Raw genomic sequence first — 25,552 nt, 5'->3', positions numbered from 1 at the left:
CTTCTGGCATGTAAAGTATCTTATTTTTCTTGAAATAAGGATCTCATGTCTGTTGCTAGGGATAAAAAAAAAAAAATTGTCTAACAAAGAGGCACAATGCTGAATACGACAGCAGTTCAATTGTTTTAGATACATTTACTGACCCACTATAGATATTTCCACACTGATATAGTTCTTGAAGTGACTCTCCCAGTTCCCTCTATACTTACCTGTATAGCTAAAACCTATACAAAATAGTAAAGTGTTTCTGTAGGCACTGAATTCATCTGCTACAATTTTTACTGTAGGTTACACTGATTTTAGATACGGTGTCAGTGGAACAAAATCTAGCAAACATTCTATCCAGGCTGCATTGGAGCAATTCTAATAAAAGAAGGCAGTGCTGCTAAGGGAAAAGTGGTGAGAATCTCCCCAGAGAAGCCTCAGGTAAGTGTCTTCACCTAATTGTTGGTAAGAAAAAAATAAAAGTTTATCTTAGATAGTCTCTGACACAATAACCTTATGTTATGGATGAAATACATTAAAATTTAAGTTTAATATCTAGAAGTTTATTTCTGAAGCTTATCTAAAGCATAACTTGATCTACTGAATTATCAATGACTATATAATTTAGATTCTGGAAAATATAACACTTTAGTTTTCACATAAATATAGCATTATAATGAAAATTTAGTTTTTTTTACAATGGGAGTGAAGATTTAGACTAAGTTAAATTTAAAACAATGAGTATGATTTTTAACAATACTAAGATGAAAATAGCATATTTGATTTCCTAGAAAAGAGCAACGTTTCTGTTGTGTAGCAAATTTAATGCTAGTTGTCTTGATCTTAAAGAGAACCAGGATTAAATATATATGTGTCCCAATACAACCAAAGACCATAAATGTTAAATGCTGAGTTGATCAATATTGTGATTTTTAAGTTTTATTTATTAAATGCAAATAATTTTTGATCATCTGTTACATGCAAGAACTGTGCCAGGCTCTGAGAGGACTGAAAGAGATTAACTTAAATTCTAACATGCATTTACTAAAAATGTGCAGACCACTACACTACTGCAATTACAGAAATGAATAAGAACATATTCTCAGGATTTTGTAATCCTTGGTTGGAGTGGGAGTACTTCACCTACATTTACAAAAAATTGAAAAAGATTGGAAAATCTTCAAGTATTTTGCCACCTTAAAACAACAACAAAACCTCATTCTGGTAGTAAAATAGGATTTTGGCACATTTGTTTTAGAAGAAATTATAGATGAGGTTATATTTTTACAACATCGCCTCTCAAATGAATTTACATATTCTGTATTTTTCATGCAATATAAGAACCAGCAACCATTCAAGCTTCATTCAAAGTGTTCTATAGGCTGTACGTTAAGTCCAGCTGCGTTAGTTGAAATTTCTTCTGCAGAAAGAGTATGTTAACAGATAGATTCTAACATTCTGAAAAGTCATTAATTTTTTTTTTTTTTTTTTTGCCTTCTGAATTACTCTGAGCAGTGAATTATTGGAGGGGAAAAACCCATGCCTAAAATTTGTATGGTGCCAGTCTCAGATTTATGCCAAATACCACTCACTATTTAAAAGTGTAGTCCCCTGAAACTGCAGACCGGATATCACCTCTCTGTCTTCAAAGATTCAAACCAGACTTCAACTTGGGATTTCTCTACAGAGGATTGGCTGCTTCCCAGCTAATGTGAGTTTGAAAAATGTGCATTTCACGAAAACATTATTTTGTAAATATACATTGTCTCACTTTACCTGCTATTTATTAAAATCAGAGTTTAGCCTTTGGGACTTACCATAAGTTAATCAGTTAAGTTAGTTATGCTGTGTCTAGGCTAATATTCATTACTATCAGAAACAACATTTTTCCTCCAAAGAATACCTCAAGAGTAGAACAGGATAGTAAAGTTGTTTTTCTCCTTTTTTTCAGGGTAATGAATTTTCAAACATTTCCAAGAGTACAATCATCTATTTTAAATACTGTAAATTCTGTAATATCTCACTTGGATAGGTATTTAATAGACAATTATTACATATCCTTGCATTTAAATTACCACTGAAATTAGAAATAATCTTTATTTTATATGACTGTATTTAACACCAGATGGGCGGGGAAATAACTAAATGAAGATTGTTCACATAAATGTGATAGGAGTGGGGGAAAGCAGTATTTCTTGACATGTGGCATGTCACTCAGGAAAGTAAAAGACCCATCATATCCAAAATGCCAGCTTGGATATTCTCTTGCCACCCACTTCACAAACAGACATACCACATGGCATTAAATGCTGCAACCTTTCCTAAAAATGCCACTTGGATTTGTCCACTGTGGTGAATGTATAGGAACTCTTGGTCTGTCTCTTAAGTTTGTGATTTCAATGGGAAGAATCCAGGAAACAGCACTGGATAAATTTTGCCCTCAGATGTTTGGCATAAATGATCTGTGAGGACACTGGAACTTTTGGCTGTTTTCACACTGATGAAATAAGTTATGCTACTTGAAAAAATTCTACAGAACATAATGCTACACAACCACATTCAACTATCTGCAAAAGTCTCAAAGACTATCTAGGATATTTATCAATACTTTCTTCTCTTGGAGAGTATGGAAACAATCTTAACATTTTATTTACTCTTCATAAATACAATGTATTTACTATGAAACACCTTATGCACATGTTGCAAGCTATTCATTTTCTATACATATTTATGTAAGGTAGTAACTAACAACTCTGCTGTGGACACATATTTTTCCATTTTCTAATCTTTATGTACTCATGTGTTATAAAATTATTTTAAAATTCCATTACCAGTAAAAAATACTGACTACATTAGTCATTATACTCCAACAAATGTAAAATACCTTGAAAAATCATATAAACAAAAAACTCCATATGTGAGTAATATAAGACATATATTTTCTTCTATTACTTTTCATGAAAGGGTTCTAATTGATTTAATTCCCAAGAGACAAAATACAATTTTGTAAAACAAGTTTGTATTGTTCAGATATAAGAGACAACCCAAGAAAATGACTCTGAGTAGGTAGGACTTCTGCTATTACCGTTGTGTGAAAAACACTGCACAATTAGACAACAGGTTGCTACATATCTCCTTAACAAGAGGGGCAAACTGATACTGCAAGCAGCCAGGACAACATAATTAAAATAGAATTCCAAGTTTATATTAATAGAGTAATAAGTTAATTAAAATCAAGATCAACTGAACTTTCTATTTACACCAGTTCAGACAGCCCAAGAGGAAAGCAACTCTATTTTAGAGACATATGTGACTCTTTGAGCTTCTGTCATCCAGGTGCCATTTCTGATGGAGCACATGTGCACTGAACAGTTGGCAAAGAAGGAAAAAGATTACTGTAGATGTATGTGCAGATTGTCTCTCTAATGATATAAACTACGTCTGGAAAGAAAGCAGGGCTTCTCTGTAAAATGAAAAATTTCCCATGAGTTTTCATTCCTTCTTAGGCTCTGAATGTGACTAGAGAATGTTTCTGTAAATGAGGATATATACTTTTACTTAGAATGTATATGGAACAAAAATAGATTTAGTAATCTGTAAGTGATGGAGTTATACACATAAATTGCCTAAGACATCTGAAGAATTTAGGATCTGTTTTTCACTTTATCTAAATGCACCATGAATAGGTTGCCTGTCAAAGTAGAAAGATTTATAAAAGTATCTGGTAGCACACATACTACATTACTAGGTAAGGTTCTTTTCTTGATATCCTATGCAACATTTTAAAAGATATTTCTGCAAACTGAAAATACCAGCAGAAAAAATTCAAGACCTTGCTGTCTCAGTACTTCAGAAAGTATTGGTCCCTAGAGGTGCTTTTATAAAATTATATCCTTTTCATGCATTGATTGCTGCTCAACTAATCTTCATCTGGTTCCAGATCAGGGTCAACATCTGTGGACAGTCTGAGATAAAAGAAAGCATAGAAAGCCAGTAGGAGGGCCAATATAGCTGCAAGTAGAAGGCCAACTTCCTGAGGAAGGAAAAAAAAAGTAGATTTGAAATTCATGAAATGAGGTTGGTTAACTTTATCAGCTTCACGAGATAAAAACACACAGTCTAGAATTAATAATCACATTCTTTTTGTTTAACACTTTCTGTCATTAAGCAAAGAAACTTTTGTGCTTGACAATACCTAATATAATGGCAGGTACATCAATGGGTATAATAATAGATGTGTATTATTATTTTTATTTAAATTTGTGTTTTTCTAATAGTAAAATTAACATTTATAATTTTAATATATTTTCGTAGTTTGGATATCAAACTGTTGGATGTAAGCAATGTAGTTTGTGCCTACACAGTTTATCTTTCTCTATCTGAGAAAGAAATAACATTTGAGAAAGAAATAACATTATTTCTTGCTTCAATACGTTTATTATTAGCTATAGCATTTGGACACAGATTCTTTTTTAAATTATCATTCCTTTTCTAATAGGAAGAAACTATTATAACCAGTTTCTACATTATGTCTCTGTAAACATCCTTATTAAATATTATTTTTTAAAACTCATTTTTAAATTCTAAATTCTATAGTTTACAATGTGGCAGAACAAAACTAAGTACTCTTGGCTCATAAAGCATGATATGATATAATTAACACAACTATGAAGGATGGTCCTGGATACTTCATTTGGTGATTTGATATGGATTATATTAATCAATTATGCTGAAATAATAGCCAAAAAATTACCATATATACAATGGCAAAAATCATATTATTTTTCAAAAAGTCTATAAACTTATATATACACACACACACACACACACACACACACACACACACACACACACACACACACATACCATGAAGGAATTGTCTCAGTATTAACATATCATTTGGCTAAACAGAAAGAAGAATAAATAGTGCTAGTACAGTATCCTAAGGGGCTTAAATATTCCCTTGTAATTCTCACTTGCATATCACACCCCTTCCTGACATTATTTTATGGAGAAGCAATTTATTTGCACTTACACAAATGTAGTTTACATTTCAAAAGAATGCAAAATTAATAATTCAACATATGCCACCTAATAAACTTTAAAAGCATTAAAATAAATTTGGTTTATAATCAACATGTAATTTTTACCTGGATATTGAAATTACAAATGGACATTTTATACAGATTTTTAGCTTTATAATTAGATTTTTTTAGATTTGCAAACTATAAAAATAAATATTAATAAAATACATGGGGTTGAAAGACTTAGTGTCAACTATTTTTGTAAGATTTGATTTCTCAATCTACTCTATCAATATAATGTCAAATTAAAGTGAATTTTCTCTGCTGCAGTTGGAATACTTTGGCATCTCAAAAGGGCATGGCAGCATCAGACAGGTTTCATTTATTTTCTTGTATCCACAGCTGTGCTCCCAGACCCATCTGGTTACACAGCTACTAATTTTAAGAGGATGTAATAAACAAGTGACACACAACTGCAAACTCCATCTGTTCTGTACAGTGGACAAAAAACTGTTCAACAGCAGTCACCATTCCCATAAGCTTAACACAAGACTAAAGTTTTTACTCTTGATTAGAGTCTGTGATTCTCATCTCATTGATAATCACCTCTAATTGCTGTTTTTCAACTCCTTCTTATCCTTTCAAACAGCTCTGTATCATCTTCATTGTACATTTTCAGAATATCCAGAGGCGTGAAAAAGGGGTTTAAGGGTAGGAAGCAGAGAACATTCATAGAATACAACTTCAGAAGATCCATTAATTCAATTAAGTCTATTCAACATACTATGGTGTAGGGGGTGAGGCTTCCGAAGTATTGGACGAGGAGGTACAGCAAATCATTTGTTTCAGAATGTCCCTATTCTGCTAAGGAGATAAGTATTGTGGGGACTGCATACTTGGAGGGTTAAAACTATGGTAAAATTTGAAAATACTGCTTTCAGAATTCTGGTCACACTAACCATAACTTAGAGACCTACAGGCATTTATGACTCTCCCCACCCTTGGCCATTTTTAGTTTTAGATCAGGAATAACAAAGAGAACAAAAATAATGCTTCCAGCTGGCTCAACCCAAGGGGTTGTTAGCAGGATCTGGTTGCCATTTGAATATTTTATTTATGTAACAGATAAATCAAATTTCTGATCCTTATTTTTTATTATAATTACTTGTTTCAAATAAACTACTTAATAAACAAATATAGATTATCTTTTTCCTTCTAAATACTAGGAAACACAGGTTATTTGCATTCAAAAAAAATTTTCCCTGATGTTGCAACTCTTGAAAAATAATCTTCAAATTGAACAGCAACCAAATAGCAAATATTAGTTGTGCAAATAATTTTTAGGCGGTACTCATTACTGGGTCATAAATTATGACATTTTGTTTACATTGGTAAAAGACACAAACTAAAAATAGCTTCTCAATAGAAATAATTCCACATTTTGAAGAAGTGATATTCATATCTTATTCTGAATCATTACTGTTCCCTGAAATTTTCTATCACTAAACATACATTTATAAAAAAGCACTAGAAGCCCCTGAGGGTAAGTACCCTATTGTGTAATTTTTATATCTCTAATCCATGATTTCTCAATCATGTGATTTCTTGTAGAAATTCCTCCAAGATAATTGTGTCTTATTCATCTTTTTTTCCACAGGTTCTACAACATTGTAATGCTCATAGCAATTTCTAAATAAATGAAGGATTGAGTCAGATTTATATAATTTATGTACAAGGTATATTAAAATTATGTAATGTTTTGAAAACTTTACAGCAATAATATCCATAATACTATCTTCACAGCAAAACTGAAAACATTTTGTAATATGTAGTATAGTAACACAAAGCAGACTTAGTTGAGTAGGGGATCTTTAGGCCAATGACAAACATCCAAGGACAGTCTTATTTATGCAAACCAGTAATAGCTAATTCAAAGAAATATTTATGTTAAGTGTATTATTTAACTCTTCTGACTATACTGTGAGGTAAATGGCATAAAATCCATTTTACAAATGTGCCAGTTTAGACTCAGCTAGATCATTGTAACAGTAAGAGGAGTCATGTGATTCTAGGCCTCTCTCGTGTTCAGTTTTATCATTGCTGTTATTTTCCTATTCCTTGCAGCTGTTCATATTTTCTGTAGATTTAAATTATTTTAAAAGCATAGCAATGATTCATTCTAAAAAATAAGTAGTAAAGTGATAAAATATTATAACATTATGGCCATCCTGTATTAACTAGATAAGAGTCAAACATGTTTGATGTTCATTAATCCTTAGTTGCTTCTCTGACATTATCAACATGGATAAAATCACTCACTGGGGAAATTAAATAGCATTAAATGGCAATTGCTGAAAGAAATTTCGTTATTTAAAATACTATGCTAAAATGACAAGGCAATCAAAGTTTGACAGGGCAAACTAATTAGTATGCCAGATTTGAAATGTAAAACACCTCCATGGTTCTGATTCTAAAAAGTTTCCTATTATTTTAATGGGTTCATTACATAAATTTTCAAGCAAAGTAAACAGTGTTTAAAGATAAGGTTTTTGTTTTTCACAGGTTTACGAATCAAAATGATATGCTAGTTTATTAAAAAGGAGCTGTTTTTGATGTCAGAAACTTTTCTGTACATACTTTAAATCATCAATGAAACCTAAGAACAATTTTTTTCTCATAAAAGATAAACAAATTCTATATTGTTTTTAAAAAGACATTAGATTGCACTATAAGGTAGACTTATACTAGGAATATGGTTATTTCCTCAAGTTAAAACCATAGCAAAATGATAAGAGCAAATGAAATAGAGGATATATACAGGAAAGTGGTATACATCAATAAATGCATGGCTGCACTATCTTTCAAATTCTAATTTGCAGCTGCTCATTATACTGTGCCACAAGTGGATTGTGCTACCCCAATATTCTTCTAACAAGACAAAAACAAAGCCCTGTATTGTGAAAGATAAAAATAAGTGACATATTGCTTTCCTGGAAAATGACAGACAGTGCTCTCATTACAAGAGACAATCATCAGGTAACTAACTGCAAAATAAGAAACTAACCACTGGTTTTAGAAAGTTTGTGTCATGGAAATAATTTTAAAGATGAATGAAATTTCACATGAAATTAGAAGAAAACTTCAAAAGATTAATCATCTCTCTTTCAAACAAAAAGGCAATTCATTTTTTTTTTCTTTTTCTTCCGTTAAAAACTGACACATAGCACTAACTGAGGAGATTGTGCTGTGAAAACATACCGCAGCACACAGCAATGCTTGATCAAAATCAGTATCAGGAGTAAAAAGAAGGCAGTGTTTCGTGATCATAATAGCAAATTCTGGAAGACAACCAAATATATCATCTGGCAGTTCAACAGCTGTTACAGCTTGGTAGTAATACCTTGGCATTTGCTATAAGCTATAACTTAGAAAAATTGATTTTTCATCTGCCAGATAAAACCCAAAATCTCCTTTTAACATTTTAATATTTAAATAAAATATAGGTACTAGTCACTTTACTTTTGCACATTTGACAGTAGAGCTGTCAAATTAATTTTTCTATTTATAGTTTAATTTTACTCTAAACACTTGGCAGAGTTGACATGGGTAATAATGTAAATGTAATTTTGTTGAACTTCATTGTGCTAGCACATTGGATTAGCATCTGCTAACATCATTCTCAGTTGCTTTTATCCCTCTTAAGCAGTTAAAACACTGGTTTTCTAAAAGAACAAGTTTGGAAACATCATTAGAATTTCATCATAGGGAGTACTGACAACAAAAATAATACACGTGTAAAATTACATATATTAATGATCTAAGTATATACAATTATAATTAAAAGTTAAACAACCATAAAATGAAACTTATTGCAAGTGAGAAAAGTTTTTGATCCAGGCCACATATATCGCTGAAGTGTTTGAACAATAAATACAGTAGCTAGAGAAAAAGTAAATTGCAACTTTAAGTGTAACTGTCTCTCTTAAGTGACATTAGGTCTTATTCTAAGACCTAATAAAATCTTAGAATGGGAAGGATGTTTCTCATTAAGTAAATTCTCTTTAAAAGCCTTTAATCCTGGCATTTGACTTAGATTTTGAAATGTCATAAAACATTTAGAATTCAACATTTATGCAATCCAGTTTTAGAAAATGAGATGGCATGCAATATATCACATTTTAAAGTTATCAAATACAGGTACCTTTATGCCTATTGCTGTTTTCTTTGCTTCTGCTTTTAATTTGGTTGCTCGTAAAATAGATTTGGTTTTTTTATAATCTTGTTTACCTAGAAAGAGATAATTTCAGACAATGAGCTATAATTTAAGTTTAACGGCCATCTGAAATGTCAAAGAACCTTTAAATAGAGTAAAACTGGGAGACAAAGTTGCAAAGTAATTCCCAGTTATGGAAACCATAAACTGGTCACCCTAAGGTCAATTTTTCCTTCTCTCTTACTTTTTCAGGAAGAAGATTTGACAGACATCTTTCATTTGGTGTGAGGTGAATATCAACAAAGATAAAAAATTCTTTTAGAGAATAAGATGTTTAAAGCAAAGAGAGTAAACCTTTAGAAGCATTTGGAGACAAATGTGGAAATAAATGAAATTACATAAGATCCCTTTAAACAGATAAGATTAACTCTGTCTTCATAATTGAAGAATAACAGTTCATTAGAAATTTATTTTATTATCGATATATTAAGTATTCAATAATCAATCTGAGAAGTATCTTCAAAGTAAGAAACTAAAGACTGATCTGTAAATAACTTTCAGTTGCTGAATTCTTTAGAAAAAAGTATTTAACTTTTGTTTGCTCTCTGTGGAGGACAGAATAAATATGGCTAGATAAATGATGAAGGATAGCTATATTTAGACATTAGTTTCAATGTTCTTTACCACATTTAACAACCAAAAATGAACAAAACTGAGTTAGTGTCACCAAATTTGCTTTTTTGTGTGTGTGTATACCACCTGGTGACCCCACTAATGGGTAACAAAAGAGCTATTACACACCCTGTGAGGAAAACAGATTTAACAATAACAACAACAAAAGCATTGACTAGAATAATATACTCTTTTTGTTAACCAAACTGTTAGCTAAGAATTGGGTCCAGTTAGTCTCAAATATAATCATATGTCATTCTGAGTGAGAGTTAACATTTGACCATATAATCTCTTCAACTATTTTATATTCTTCTATTTGGCCTTGTTGTTTCCATTTTATTCCCTTTCCTTTCAAAGATCAATTACTTTCCAAAACTTACCCCTGTAGTCTATCAAAATAATACAACTGCTAACTTTAATTTCCACATCTTCCTCACACTGAAGTAAATCTGAAAGCAGTTTATCTAAAGTATACCATCAAAATTTAATGTGCAATATATTTTTTAATGTGTTTGCTAATGATTCAAAAGTACCTTTAAAATTCTATATAGATTTTTAGAGTTAGAAATGCCAGGGAGAAGTGAGACAAATGAATGGGAGGATGAAGAAATGCTATATCTGTGTTCATTAGACACATAAAAGTATTTATTTGGCTGAAGAGCTTTTTTTTTTTAAGAAGTGTGTATGCTATTTCCTTAACTGCAATGGTATAGCAGTCATTCTGGATCTATGAGCATGCAGCACCTTAATAAATATTATTTGATGATGGGGTTTAATGATCCAGAAATGAGCCAATTGTAAAAATGTATATCAAATGATCTAAATTTAAATTATGGAATGAACAAATACAGAAAAATATTACTCTGACCCATTTTAAATTAGCAACATTTAATTTTGCTGAAAAAATCTTGACAAGTGTTCACTCTGATTTCACATGTCAACAGTCAAACTATTCATGTCATTATTCCTGCTGAGATATAAACAGTTCAGAGCAATGAAACTGGTGACACATCAAATGTCTCCACTCAGGGTTACAAAGCAAGTTTCTAATGAGAACCTAAAAAGAAATTTCAATATTATAGATTTGAAGCCAAGAAGTCATTTCTTATGTTATATATGCCCTATAATAAACTCTGGGTGCAACAGGGACAAAATAAACAAAAAAAGAGATTATCTTAACCAATCTGCTTTTTGTAGACATATGCAATATTCTGGATGATGTGTCTGTCATAAAGCAGATTCAAATATGCTTAAAAGAGTCAATGTTAAAGTGAGATTTTATCATTCTACTTCACTTGCCATTGGTTAAATAATGTGTTCTATTTCAATTCAAGTCCTATAATCTCTTAAAGAATAATACTTCTAAATTTATATTAAAGTTGATATGAACATTTGAAGCAGTATTTATAATAAAAAGACAGTTTTAAAAATTATTACACACCTCATACTTCTCCAAAAAGTGCATCTGTCATTAATGTAGCATTCTCCTTGCTGACTGTGATATCCAAAAGTATATATTGCAAAACGTGGTTTCAGTCTACTAAGTGAAAACGTTTACAGGGGCATTTGTTAAGTTCTTTATAACTAAAACCAGATCTCTCCATTATACCCAAAAAGATATTTAACATTTTAATTTTTTATGGCTTCATGAAAAATACCTATGCGCACATGATTGTAAAAAAAAATATAAAATAAGAAGCTCCTGCCTTCTGAGTACTTACACCCAGGAAAAAACACATTTATGTAATCTAGATTTCATATGCAGACAGCTTTTTAAATACAATTGGATCTGATTTTGGTTATATCAATAATACGATAACAAAAGTGGCAATTTAGCAATTGCTCATTACATTTTATATGAGAGAAATTCGAGCCTACAAAGCCAATATGGGACCTCAATCATCTCGTTTCTCTCTTCTCAATTACACCATTCATCACAGTTCTGTATTTTAATTTCCTATGACATAGTTTAAGTAACAAAAGCTTTCTCCCCCATCTCCACACTTTCTGATGGACTGATTTATGCTTCCTCCCTCCAATATGATCCTATTATATTATTTCATTATATTTTATTTTTTACTTATCATACAGTGAATATAACATTTTTTTTCCTTTTGGTATACAGTTCTATGAATTTTAATGCTTATGTATAGATCATGTAATTACTACTATAATCAGGATATAGAAAAGTTATATTATTTCAAAAAACTCCCTGGCACTAACTTTCTAAACTCACCCTCCTTCCTACCATAATTCCTGGCAACCACTGATATATTGTCCATTTCTATAGCTTTGTCTTTTCAATAATGCAGCAAAAATGTGACAAGGGCTTCTTTTATTCAGCTTAAGGCCTTTAAATTTCACCCAAGTTGTATGTATCAGCATTTTATTCTTCTCTATTGCTGGTTAGTATTCCATTATAGGAAGGTACCAGAACTTGTTTATCCATTCACTCATTGAAGTACATTTGGGTTATGTCCAGTGTTTGGCAAGTATGACAAGAGCTACTATAAACACAGGTATGCAGGTTTTTATGTGAACATAAGTTTTCATTTATCTAGGGTAAGATTGCTGAGTCTTATGGTAAGTATATATTTAACTTTGTAAGAAATTGTCAAACCATTTTTCAGAGTGTTTGCATTCTCACCAGCAATGAATAAGAGTTCTGATAGCTTTGCATCATCACTAGCACTTGGTATTATTGTATCTAGGTTATCTAATTTTTTAGTGTACAATTAATTGTTCATAGTATTCTCTTATAATCCATGTTATATGTGTAAGGTTGATAGTAGTTACACTGTTTTGTTACTGGTATTAGTAATTTGTTCTTTTTTTTTCCTTAGTCTTAACTACAGGTTTTTTCAATTTCATTGATCTTTCTAAATAACAAATTTTGGGTTTTGTCGATTTTTTTCTACCATTTTTCTGTTTTGTATTTTGTTTATTTTCACTCTAATCTTTCTTATTTCCTTCCCTCAGATAGCTTTGAGTTTAGTTTGCACATTTTTTTCTAATTTTTTAGATAGAAATTTAAGTTATTGATTTGAAACCTTTCTTCTTTATTAATATAGTCATTAACAAGTATAAATCTCCATCTAAGTACTGCTTTATCATCATTTCATAAGTCAGCAAGGAGAAGAACAAAGTTATACACAAAAACACTTGTAGATATATTTACCTATGCAGTTACTTTTACTGGTGTTAACTTATTTTTTCTGTTTGTGGATTCTAGTAACTGCCTTATGCACTTTCATTTTAGCCTGGAGGACTTCTTTTAGTGTTTCTTATAGGGCAGGTGTACTACTGACAAATTTTCTGGTTTTGTTTATCCAAGAACATCTTGATTTCTCACTTTTTTGAAGGACAGTTGTGCTAGATGTAGAATTTTTGGTTGATGCTCTTTTGCTTTCATCACATCATATATAATGAATTACTTTTTACTTTCTGCTTTCAAGATTTACTCTTTATGTTTGACTTTCAGCAGTTTGACTATGATGTGGCCAGGTGTGGATCTCTGAGTTTATCCTTCTCAAAATTTTGTGAGGTTCTTGGATATACAAATTAAAGTTTTTCATCACATTTCAAGAAGGTTTTTGTCTTTTGAATATTCTTTTTGACACTCTCTCTTCCTCTTCTCATTCTGGAACTATTATTATGCATAGGCTGGTATGCTAGATAGAGTCCTATAGGTATCTATGGCTCTGTTCATTTTTTGTCATATCTCATTCATTATTTTTTATTCATGTTCCTCAGACTGGATAATCTCAATTAACCTCTCTTCATGTTCCCTGTTTCTCCTATAAGTTCAAATCTACTGCGAAGCCCCTCTAGTGAAATTTTTATATTGGTTATTATATTTTTTTCAAGTCCAGAATTTCTATTTTTTATATACATAATTTACATTTATATAATAATATTTTCTATTTGTTGGTACATCATTCTCATACTTTAATTCTTTAGACATGGTTTTCTTTATATTTTGAACATATTTTAAATGGCTGATTTAAAGTCTTTGTCTAGTAAGTCCAAGGTCTGAACTTGTCTAGAGATGCTTTCTATTCTTTTTCTGTGTATGGACCATAATTTGCTGATTTTTTTGTGTGTTTCATAATTTTTGTAGAGAACAGTTTTCTACAAAATGTTATGTAGCAACAGTTAAATAATGTAATGTGACAACTCGGCCAAACAGATCTCCCCTAGGATTTGTTGTTGCTGCTCTTTGTTCTTCTTTTGTTGGTGTTACTATTTGTTTGTTTAGTGACTTTTATGGTCTAATTCTGTAGAGTCTGTATTCTTTGTTATATGGAGTCACTTAGCTTAATGTTCATCTAATAACTGGACAGGTATTTTCTTAACTGTCTTTTACCAATATATCTTCCAGGTTTGTTGAACAGGTGTTCCATACTTTGACAGGACTTTATAGTTCTGCATTAGCCTTCACTTCCTGCTAGCTTCCTCAAGGTCAGCAAAGAGTGAGAGCTATGGCCTTTCCAGGTCTTTACTGGACATGGCATAGTCCTGCACAGGTTCATGACTTTCTAGATTCCCAAGAATCTATGTCAGGGATTTAAAAAGACACTATGAACATCTCATTGCCCAGTTTTAAAAACAATTTTAGGTCAGCCTTATGCTAGCCCCAACTAGTAATGCTGCCTCAGGTAGTCGTGATGTTAAATGCTTGCCACTGATTGTTTTTGCCAAATGCCATCAGGAAAGGACACTTCACACAGAATGAGCTCTAAGTCAGGTCAAATAAAGACAACTTCTGAGAATGGGGATTTTCAGTAAGCTCCCAGACACATCAAATAGTGATAGTTCTCAGAGGATGGGATTTGGGGTAGCTCCAAACACATTTGACCTCTCCAGTGACTGCAGGCTGCTGTTTTTCATGACTACTATTGTTGCAAAGCTGAGGAGGGGAAGATTGGATTAAGGCAAGTTGAACAAAACAAAGCTTGATGTTCTTACTCAGAGTTAGCTGTTTTTCTCAAATAAACACTCTTTGCACTGTTTTAAATTTTTTGAAAATTTGTAGATTTCTGAAAATTTTGATTTTGACAATTTTTTGTCATTGTTCTTGCTTTTATAGAAGAGCAGACTTTTGAGGTCCTTACTTTCCATTCAAGAAGTGCTTCTCTTCCATCCTTTTACCTTTAATCTCATTATATTTGAAGTGAATTTCTTATCTACAGCCTATATTTACATCAGTTTATAAAATTTCAACCTGAAAATCCTCTGTCCTTTTATTGGTATGTTTAAACATATACATTTAATGAAACTATTAATGTATATTTATTTAGGTCTACCATTTTATCTTTGTTTTCTTTTTGTTTCCTTTGATTTGTTTCTGTTTCACTTTTCATGCCTTTTTAAGTTATTTGAACATTTTTTAATATTTTGTTTAAATCATTTATTGTATTTTGATATATCTCTTAGAATAATGTTTCAATAGTTTCCCAAGAGATTACAAAATATACATTTAACTTTTAAGAGTCTAATTCAAATCATATTTTATTCAATTTCCTTTTTTTTTTTTTTTTTTGTGGTACACGGGCCTCTCACTGCTGTGGCCTCTCCCGTTGCTGAGCACAGGCTCTGGACGCGCAGGCTCAGCGGCCATGGCTCATGGGCCCAGCCGCTCCACAGCATGTGGGATCTTCCCGGACCGGGGCACTAATCCGTGTCCCCGGCATCAGCAGGTGGATTCTCAACCACTGCACCACCAGGGAAGCCCCAATTTCCTATTTTTAAAGATATTCTACATTTAAAAAAAATTTAACATGCACAATCCAATACATTTCACATTCTAATATAATGGAAACAAGCAGTACATTGCTTTGCAGTGCTAGTTTAACTAGTTGTTGTTTATCTCTTTTGACTTTGCTGTACTTATATTTGATCTTCTTGGACATGTGTCATAGGTTAGGAAAGTTGTTTCTATACAGTTGACTTTTAATAATTCAGGACTTTAAATGTCCACAGACAAAGAATTATACAAGTGAATATACTATTGTAGCACAGATGCATTTTCCTTAAAAATGCTAGACAAGACACTGGTGTTCCTATTTGATGCATGTTCTTATTATAGCTTAACTGTTTTGCAATAAAAAGTGAGAGGCACATGCATAGTTAGAAGGACTATTATACTTTGGTTACTGAAACTTTATATTCATGATAAAAACTGCAGGTTGTCCTTAGATAATACCTGTGTTTTAGTTCTGGAATAAAATTTCTAACTACTCTTCTCTAGAGTTTTGTGTTCAGTTTAGTTGAAGAGTATGCTTAAATTGCTAGATCTGTACTATTAAAAAGTTACATTAATATTGTAACTATTTATTTGTATTAATAGAATTTTCTTGATACTGTAAAACCAAAACAAAGTACAGGAACAAAACAAAGTTCAGGTTGATAAATGATGACAAATGTCACTCTTTTTTTTTTTTTTTTTTTTTGTGGTACGCGGGCCTCTCACTGTTGTGGCCTCTCCCGCTGTGGAGCACAGGCTCCAGACGCACAGGCTCAGTGGCCATGGCTCATGGGCCCAGCCACTCCACGGCATGTGGCATCTTCCTGGACCGGGGCACGAACCCGTGTCCCCTGCATCGACAGGCGGACTCTCAACCACTGTGCCACCAGGGAAGCCCACAAATGTTACTCTTAATCCTCAATCTCAATTACTTTCATCAAAACAGCCGTAACATTCCGTTTGATTTTCTCTAAAATAATGACATATTATATCTTAAACTTATGAGACATATTTATAATAATGAAATGCCACCTTTTGTACGTTTAAAATAAAGTTGCAAAATTATTATTCTAGTAAAACTTCCATGATACAGAAAACTATTTTTATGGCTTAGTAAGAATATAGATTCTATTATCCATTATGTATAAGACTTAACAATAAATATATATTTAGATGACTGCATTATTAATATTGCCAATACAAATAGAAAATTTCTCTGAAATCACGACATTGAAACTTAAAATTCCTTCAATACAATCTGAGATTCTTAATAGAGAGTGTGTGTTTCTGTCAATATCTCATTATAAAGCTTCTCCCTTTGCATGTAAAATCCAAGATCATTTTGGGAAGAAATATAAAAGGCCGTCCCCAAATATGCTAGTGATACAGCTAAGTAATGCACTTGGAACAATAAAACATATTAACTTTCGTGTTAATGCCTGGACTTACCATAACTTATATAAGGGAAAAATACACTTAGAATGTATGAACTTTGCTATTTATTCTAAAATAGAATTTAGTAATTTTTTTTTTCAAAATTAATCTGGACTTAATGCTGAAAACTGGGCATTTCAAAATAAAAAACATTAAAGCTTGCATTTTCACACAGGAAATCTGTACTATAAAATTGCTCTTTGAACAAATATTAGCAACTGATTATCAAACCTCTATGAGTATATACACATAGCTATTGAGTACATTGTAAAATCTCTGACATAAGGTTACTTTGGCTAGCAAGTAACAAAATATTGTTATCCATAAGGAAACAGAAAAGTTATACCTATGTGTTTATATATCTATATATAGATATATTATTACTACTATTATTATTATTATTTTCACCTGTATCCAAGCTCTTAATTGCATGAGACATTATTTTTTATGGTTAGCAGATAGAGTTGCTAGAATCTCTGAGAATAGTATTGTAAATAGTATAACATCAGGACATATCACCAATTATAATTTTTCTTAGTTAACCTTGTACCTAAGCATAACTGAAAATGTTCACTTATGGTCATAAGAATTCTTATATCTTATTTTCTTAAGCAGTGCTTTCATTCATTCATTAAAAATTATTGAGCACTTACACTATATAGAAACAGTGTTCAAGGTACTGAAAATAAAATAGTTTGGCAAAACAGACCAAATGCCTATTATCTTGAACCTTGCAAAAAGATGGATAATAAGCAAACAAAAATAATGGTTCAATTTGCTAGGTAATGAAAAGCACTAAATAGAAGAATACATTTGGCAAGCAGCAGAAAACAAAGGAGGGAGATGTATTGTTTCAGATAGAGTGGTTAGGGAAGGCCTTCTTGGTAACATCACTTGACATTATCATTTGATGTCACTTAACCAGGTACTTGAATGACGTCAGGGAGGAAGTCATGTGGATAACTGGTGGAAGCAATTCCAAATACTGGGAACATATTAAGTATAAAGATTCAGAAAACACTAACTTCTGGAGGGGGCCAAAATGTCACTGAAGTCTCCCAAGTCAGAAAGAGAGCTTAATAGGTAATAAAAGTAAAAAGTTCAATTTCTGATGTCAGGCTCAGTGGTCCAGAACCAACTGTCAATATCTGAGTATATAGGTTCAAATGATAACCTTGGAAATAGGCAGGATCTTCAGCTTTGTTCCCTGATATGTGATGTGAGAACTTTTGAAAGTAAGAGTGAAGTAGAAATATTAATCCCCTTGCTTACTAAAATGGTAAATCAAAGGGAATGCATATTCCTGGAGAAGTTTCAGAAACTGAGTATATCATCAAAAACAAAATATGTGGGTTTCCCTGGTGGTGCAGTGGTTGAAAATCTGCCTGCTAATGCAGGGGACACGGGTTCGAGCCCTGGTCTGGGAAGATCCCACATGCTGCGGAGCAACTAGGCCCGTGAGCCACAACTACTGAGCCTGTGCGTCTGGAGCCTGTGCTCCACAACAAGAGAGGCCACGATAGTGAAGAGGCCCGTGCACCGCGATGAAGAGTGGCCCCCACTTGCCGCAACTAGAGAAACCCTCGCACAGAAACGAAGACCTAACACAGCCAAAAATAAATAAATAAAAGATTACTCTAAAGAAAAAAAAACCCAAAATATGCAGTTACACTGATTATTTTCGCAGATCTATTTATTTCCTCACTGTGGCTAGTTGGTCTTGGAGACTGAGTACAATTAAATATAAACTTAATGTAGAATTTTTTTACTGTACTTACCATAGCAGAATATAAATGTTCTTTGCAAATGGTCACAACTAGCTAATTAATCTAGCCAATGCATTTTTCTAAATTCTGATCACAGATACCACAAGAGACTATCTGCCTTTACTGGAAGGAACAGCAGTATACTTACAAACCTGCTTTTAAACTATATCAACTCTCTATCTAATGCTATAATCTGATTCCAATAGACCAACTGCCTCACCAACCTGCAATATATCACAAGGACAATAAGACATAAGCCCTGGAGAAGATATGAAAACTGCCTGAGATGCCTCATTCATATCTATATCTATATCTATATCTATAGCTATCTATATCTATCTATGTCTATATCTGGGAGAAGAAAGAACATTCTGTCAAAAATACGGAGACTTATCAACTAAATCTGATTCATGGAAGTCCACTGATTTAGAGCATGTCAAGATTATCTCCAAGAAGAAAAGGTCAACTTGCTGCGCTTTGTGCTCTATCTACCATTAAGAAGGGAACATAGGTACAACTTCTTAAGAAACTGGCATTACTTGATAATGTCACATATCCATACCTATAATCCAACATTTTTCTACTGGGTATATATTGTAGAGAAAAACTCTTGCACATGGAACAGACATGTCTGAAAATATTTATAGAATCGTCATAATAGCATTCATAGGAAAAAAACTGAGAATCATGCAATTGTCAAAATGAGTAGGATAGAAAAATATTGATATAGTCATATAATGGAATGCTATAATGCATAGAAAATGAATGAACTATATCAACATTCATCAATAAGAATAAAACTTAAAAATATGTTCAATAAGAGCAAGATACATAACAACATATACAGCATGATTTCATTCATATAAAATTCATAAACTAAAAAATATATTGCTTAACACATATCTAGGTAGAAAATTCATAAAACAGAATTAATACAAAATCAAGATAGTGGTTATCTCTCACACGTATAGAGGCATAGAGGGTGTAGCAATTGGGAAGGTGCATAAAGAGGCAATCTAAGCTACTGGTATATGTCTAATATTTAATCTAGATGATGGATACATGGTTGCTCATGTTGTTAATTTTTTTAATCTACATGCATATTTTATATATGTAAAGAACCTGAAAAGCTGCTAAGACATGGTACAATAAAAGGTTCTCCAGTAGATTGGTGTACAAGCTCTTCTACTTCTTAGAACTTATGACATGGCATAGTCAATGGAGCCTGCAGTGCTTTAAGCTAACTGAGACATAGAAACAAGTCTTTAGCAGGTCCCAATTAAAAATAAGTGGCAGTCTCTAGGGTTTTGGAACAACACCATACTTCCTTCAACAGGTAACAGCTGCTAAGAAACAACTCCTGGATTGCTACCAAGCTCTGATGAAGACTGACTACCTGGTCATGAGACTCAGGGACCATCTGGCCTGAGCTAGCAGTCATGAATTGGGGGTTATCTAATTCAACAAATCATAAAATATTGTGTACTGTTTTAGTAGTTAAAAAATAATGTATGTGGATGGTTCATTATAATATGCTGCACAAGCTGGAAGTACACTGCTATCTTTGGAGGTGGTCCTAAAACACAATTTATAAGGGAAATCCTCCCAGTGCCCAAAGTTTAAGTAGCACATTTTGTTGTGTACTTTACCTAGAAAGAGAGGTAACCTAAAAAAAATACACAATATTAGTTTTCCTGAATTGGAAGCTGAGTCTGCTACCCAGTCAGTTTGGATTATTCATGCCTACGAGTAAACAGTAAAATGGGGACTCACAGTGTTGGCTGGGATAATTGATGTTGGCTATCAAGGAGAAAATGGTTTGTTAATACACAGTGAGGGCCAAAAGGAATATGGAAAGATGTGAAGGAACTCCTTGGTTAATCCCATGTACTACCATGACCAATGGTAGAATTTAATGAAATTTATATACAGTCAACTGTAATCTAGAAATGATTTAAAGTATACAGGAAGATGTGTGTAGGTTATACACAAATACAGTTGACCCTTGAAAAATGCAGGGGTTGGGGCACTGACCCTCTGCACAGTCAAAACTCTAGTACAACTTTATAGTCAGCCTGCTGTATCTCCAGTTCCACATCCATGGATTCAGCTAACCCAGGATCTTGTAGGACTCTCGTATATATTTATTGGGAAAAAAAAGTGTGTGTATAAGTGGGCCCGAGCAGTTCAAACTCATGTTGTTCAAGTGTCAACTGTATTTCACCATTTTACTTATATAAGGGACTTGAGAATCAGGATTTTGGTATCCATGGGGGTCCTGGAACCAATCTCCCATGGATACCAAGGGTCAACTGTGTGGTATGTAAATATACATCTAGAAGAAGCCCCATTTGGAAGATGGCGGAAGAATAAGACATGGAGATCACCTTCCTCCCCACAACTACATCAGAAATACATCTACATGTGGAACAACTCCTACAGGACACCTACTGAATGCTGGCAGAAGACCTCAGACTTCCCAAAAGGCAAGAAACTCCCCATGTACCTGAGTAGGGCAAAAGAAAAAAGAAAAAACAGAGACAAAAGAATAGGGAAGGGACCTGCACCAGTGGGAGGGAGCTGTGAAGGAGGAAAGGTTTCCACACACTAGGAAGCCCCTTCGCGGGCGGAGACTGCAGGTGGCGGAGGGGGGAAGCTTTGGAGCCGAGGAGGAGAGCACAGCAACAGGGTTGCGGAGGGCAAAGCAGAGAGATTCCCGCACAGAGGATCGGTGCAGACCAGCACTCACCAGCCCGAGAGGCTTGTCTGCTCACTTGCCGGGACAGGTGGGGGCAGGGAGCTGAGGCTCCGGCTTCGGTTGGATCCCAGGGAGAGGACTGGGGTTGGCTGCATGAACACAGCTTAAAGGGGGCTAGTGTGCTACGGCTAGCTGGGAGGGAGTCCAGGAAAACGTCTGGAATGGCTGAAGAGGCAAGAGACTTTTTCTTGCCTCTTTGTTTCCTGGTGCACAAGTAGAGGGGATTAAGAGCACTGCTTAAAAGAACTCCAGAGACGGGTGTGGGCCACGGCTATCAACGCGGACCCCAGAGATGGGCATGAGACGCTAAAGCTGCTGCTGCCGCCACCAAGAAGCCTGTGTGCGAGCACAGGTCACTATCCACACCGCCCCTACCGGGAGCCTGTGCAGCCCGCCACTGCCAGGGTCCCGTGATCCAAGAACAACTTACCCAGGAGAACACACAGCATGCCTCAGGGTGGTGCAACGCCATGCTGGCCTCTGCCACCGCAGACTCACCCCGAACTCCATACCACTGCCTCCCCCCCCCCCCCCCACCGGCCTCAGTGAGCCTGAGCCGCCGAAGCAGCTGCTCCTTTAACCCCGTCCTGTCTGAGTGAAGAACAGACGCCCTCAGGTGACCTACACACAGAGGCAGGGCCAAATCCAAGCTGAATCCAAGGAGCTGTGCAAATAAAGAAGAGAAAGGGAAAGCTCTCCCAGCAGCCTCATTAAATCCAAGCAGTGGATTAAATCACCACACCCAACTTGATGTGCCCTGCATCTGAGGAATACCTGAATACACAACGAATCATCCCAAATTGAGGAGGTGGACTTTGGGAGCAACGATATATATATATATATATATATTTTTTTTTTTTTTTCCCGTTTTCTCTTTTTGTGAGTATGTAGGCGTATGCTTCTGTGTTTGATTTTCTCTGTATAGCTTTGCTTTTCCCATTTGTCCTGGATTCTGTCTGTCTGTTTATTTTTGTTTGTTTGTTTCTGTTTTTGGTGTAGTTTTCAGTGCTTGTTATCATTGGTGGATTTGTTTTTTGGTTTGGTTGTTCTTTCTTTCTAATTACTTAAAAAAATTTAATAATTAATTTTTGTTTTTATTTTAATAACATTTTTATTTATTCTATCTTATATTATTTTATTTATTTTATTTTATCTTTTTCTTTCTTTCTTTCTTTTTTTCTCCCTTTTATTCTGAGCCATGTGGAGGACAGGCTCTTGGTGATCCAGCCAGGTGTCAGGGCTGTGCCTCTGAGGTGGGAGAGCCAAGTTCAGGACATTGGTCCACCAGAGACCTCCCAGCTCCACGTAATATCAAATGGCGAAAATCTCCCAGAGATCTCCATCTCAACGCCAAGACCCAGCTCCACTCTACGAACAGCAACCTACAGTGCTGGACACCCTATGCCAAACAACTAGTAAGACAGGAACACAAACCAACCTACTAGCAGAAAGGCTGCCTAAAATCATAATAAGGTCACAGACAGGCCAAAACACACCACCAGACATGGACCTGCCCACCAGAAAGACAAGATCCAGCCTCATCCACCAGAACACAGGCACTAGTCCCCTCCACCAGGAAGCCTACACAACCCACTGAACCAACCTTAGCCACTGGGGGCAGACACCAAAAACAACGGGAACTACGAAACCTGCAGCCTGTGAAAAGGAGACCCCAAACACAGTAGGTTAAGCAAAATGAGAAGACAAAGAAACACACAGCAGATGAAGGAGCAAGGTAAAAACCCATCAGGCCTAACAAATGAAGAGGAAATAGGCAGTCTACCTGAAAAAGAATTCAGAATAATGATAGCAAAGATGATCCAAAATCTTGTAAGTAGAATGGAGAAAATATACAAAACGTTTAACAAGGACTTAGAAGAACTAAACAGCAAACAAACATTCATTAACAACACAATAAATGAAATTAAAAATTCTCTGGAAGGGATAAATAGCAGAATAACTGAGGCAGAAGAATGGATAAGTGACCTGAAAGATAAAATAGTGGAAATAACTACGCAGAGCAGAATAAAGAAAAAAGAAGGAAAAGAATTGAGGATAGTCTCAGAGAACTCTGGGACAATATTAAATGCACCAACATTCGAATTAGGGGTCCCAGAAGGAGAAGAGAAAAAGAAAGGGACTGAGAAATATTTGAAGAGATTATAGTTGAAAACTTTCCTAATGTGGGTCAGGAAATAGGTAATCAAGTCCAGGAAGCACAGAGAGTCCAATACAGGTTAAATCCAAGGAGAAACATGACAAGACACATATTAATCAAACTATCAAAAATTAAATACAAAGAAAAAATATTAAAAGCAGCAAGGGAAAAGCAACAAATAACATACAAAAGAATCCCCATAAGTTTAACAGCTGATCTTTCAGCAGAAACTCTGCAAGCCAGAAGTGGGTGGCAGGACATATTTAAAGTGATGAGAGGGAAAAACCTACAACCAAGATTACTCTATCCAGCAAGGATCTCATTCAGATTTGATGGAGAAATTAAAAACTATACAGACAAGCAAAAGCTAAGAGAATTCAGCACAACCAAACCAGCATTACAACAAATGCTAAATGAACTTCAATAGGCAGGAAACACAAGAGAAGGAAAAGACCTACAATAACAAACCCGAAACAACATACAGATCAATAATTACCTTAAATGTAAATGGATTAAATGCTCCAACCAAAAGACATAGACTGGCTGAATGGATACAAAAACAAGACCCATATATATGTTGTCTACAAGAGACCCACTTCAGACCTAGGGACACATACGGACTGAAAGTGAGGGGATGCAAAAAGATAGTGCAAATGGAAATTAAAAGAAAGCTGGAGTAGCAATTCCCATATGAGACAAAATAGACTTTAAAATTGGGCTTCCCTGGTGGTGCAGTGGTTCAGCGTCCACCTGCTGATGCAGGGGACACGGGTTCGTGCCCCGGTCCGGGAAGATCCCACATGCTGCGGAGTCGCTGGGCCCGTGAGCCATGGATGCTGAGCCTGCACGTCCAGAGCCTGTTCTCTGCAATGGGAGCGGTCATAGCAGTGAGAGGCCCGCGTACCGCAAAAAAAAAAAAATAATAAATAAAATAAAATAAAAATAAAGACTATTACAAGAGATAAAGAAGGACACTACATAACGATCAAGGGATCAATCCAAAAGAGGAAAAAGACTCAAATCAATATTATTAGAAATGAAAAAGGGGAAGTAACAACTGTCACTGCAGAAATACAAAGGATCATGAGAGATTACTACAAGCAAGTATAGGCCAATAAAATGGGCAACCTGGAAGAAATGGACAAATTCTTAGAAAAGCACAAGCTTCTGAGACGGAACTAGGAAGAAATAGAAAATATCAACAGACCAATCACAAGCACTGAAATTGAAAATGTGACTAAAAATCTTCCAACAAACAAAAGCCCAGGACCAGATGGCTTCACAGGTGAATTCTATCAAACATTTAGAGAAGAGCTAACACCTATCCTTCTCAAACTCTTCCAAAATATAGCAGAGGGAGGAACACTCCCAAAATCATACTACATGGCCACTGTCACTCTGATACCAAAACCAGAAAAAGATGTCACAAAGAAAGAAAACTATAGGCCAATATCACTGATGAACATAAATGCAAAAATCCTCAACAGAATACTACCAAACAGATTCCAACAGCACATTAAAAGGATCATACACCATAATCAAGAGGGGTTTATCCCGGGATGCAACAATTCTTCAATATATGCAAATCAATGAATGTGATATACCATATTAACAAATTGAAGGAGAAAAAACATATGATCATCTCAATAGATGCAGAGTAAGTTTTCAACAAAATTCAACTCCCATTTATGATAAAAACCCTCCAGAAAGTAGGCATAGAGGGAACTTACCTCAACATAATAAAGGCCATATATGACAAACCCACAGCCAACATTGTCCTCAACGGTGAAAAACAA

The 25,552-nt window shown here is 34.3% G+C and overlaps 1 protein-coding gene across 10 annotated transcripts in view; it reads right to left on the bottom strand.

The window, feature by feature from the left end:
- Nucleotides 1-908: 908 nt before the first annotated feature.
- Nucleotides 909-25,552, bottom strand: part of TRIQK (triple QxxK/R motif containing) — a 93,519-nt gene continuing 68,875 nt past the window's right edge. For all 10 annotated transcript variants that reach the window (XM_067711789.1, XM_067711788.1, XM_067711792.1 and 7 more), the window contains 2 exons: nucleotides 9,211-9,296; nucleotides 909-4,018 (listed from right to left, as the gene is read on the bottom strand). In XM_067711789.1, coding sequence (XP_067567890.1) covers nucleotides 3,905-4,018; nucleotides 9,211-9,296 — 200 coding nt within the window. In that variant the 3' untranslated portion in view covers nucleotides 909-3,904. The remainder of the gene's footprint in view (nucleotides 4,019-9,210; nucleotides 9,297-25,552) is intronic.

This window comes from Pseudorca crassidens, chromosome 17 (assembly GCF_039906515.1).
Source record: "Pseudorca crassidens isolate mPseCra1 chromosome 17, mPseCra1.hap1, whole genome shotgun sequence".
Taxonomy (NCBI): domain Eukaryota; kingdom Metazoa; phylum Chordata; class Mammalia; order Artiodactyla; family Delphinidae; genus Pseudorca; species Pseudorca crassidens.
The sequence above is the reverse complement of the archived record's forward strand: the minus strand, read 5'-3'. Positions and strand labels throughout refer to the sequence as shown.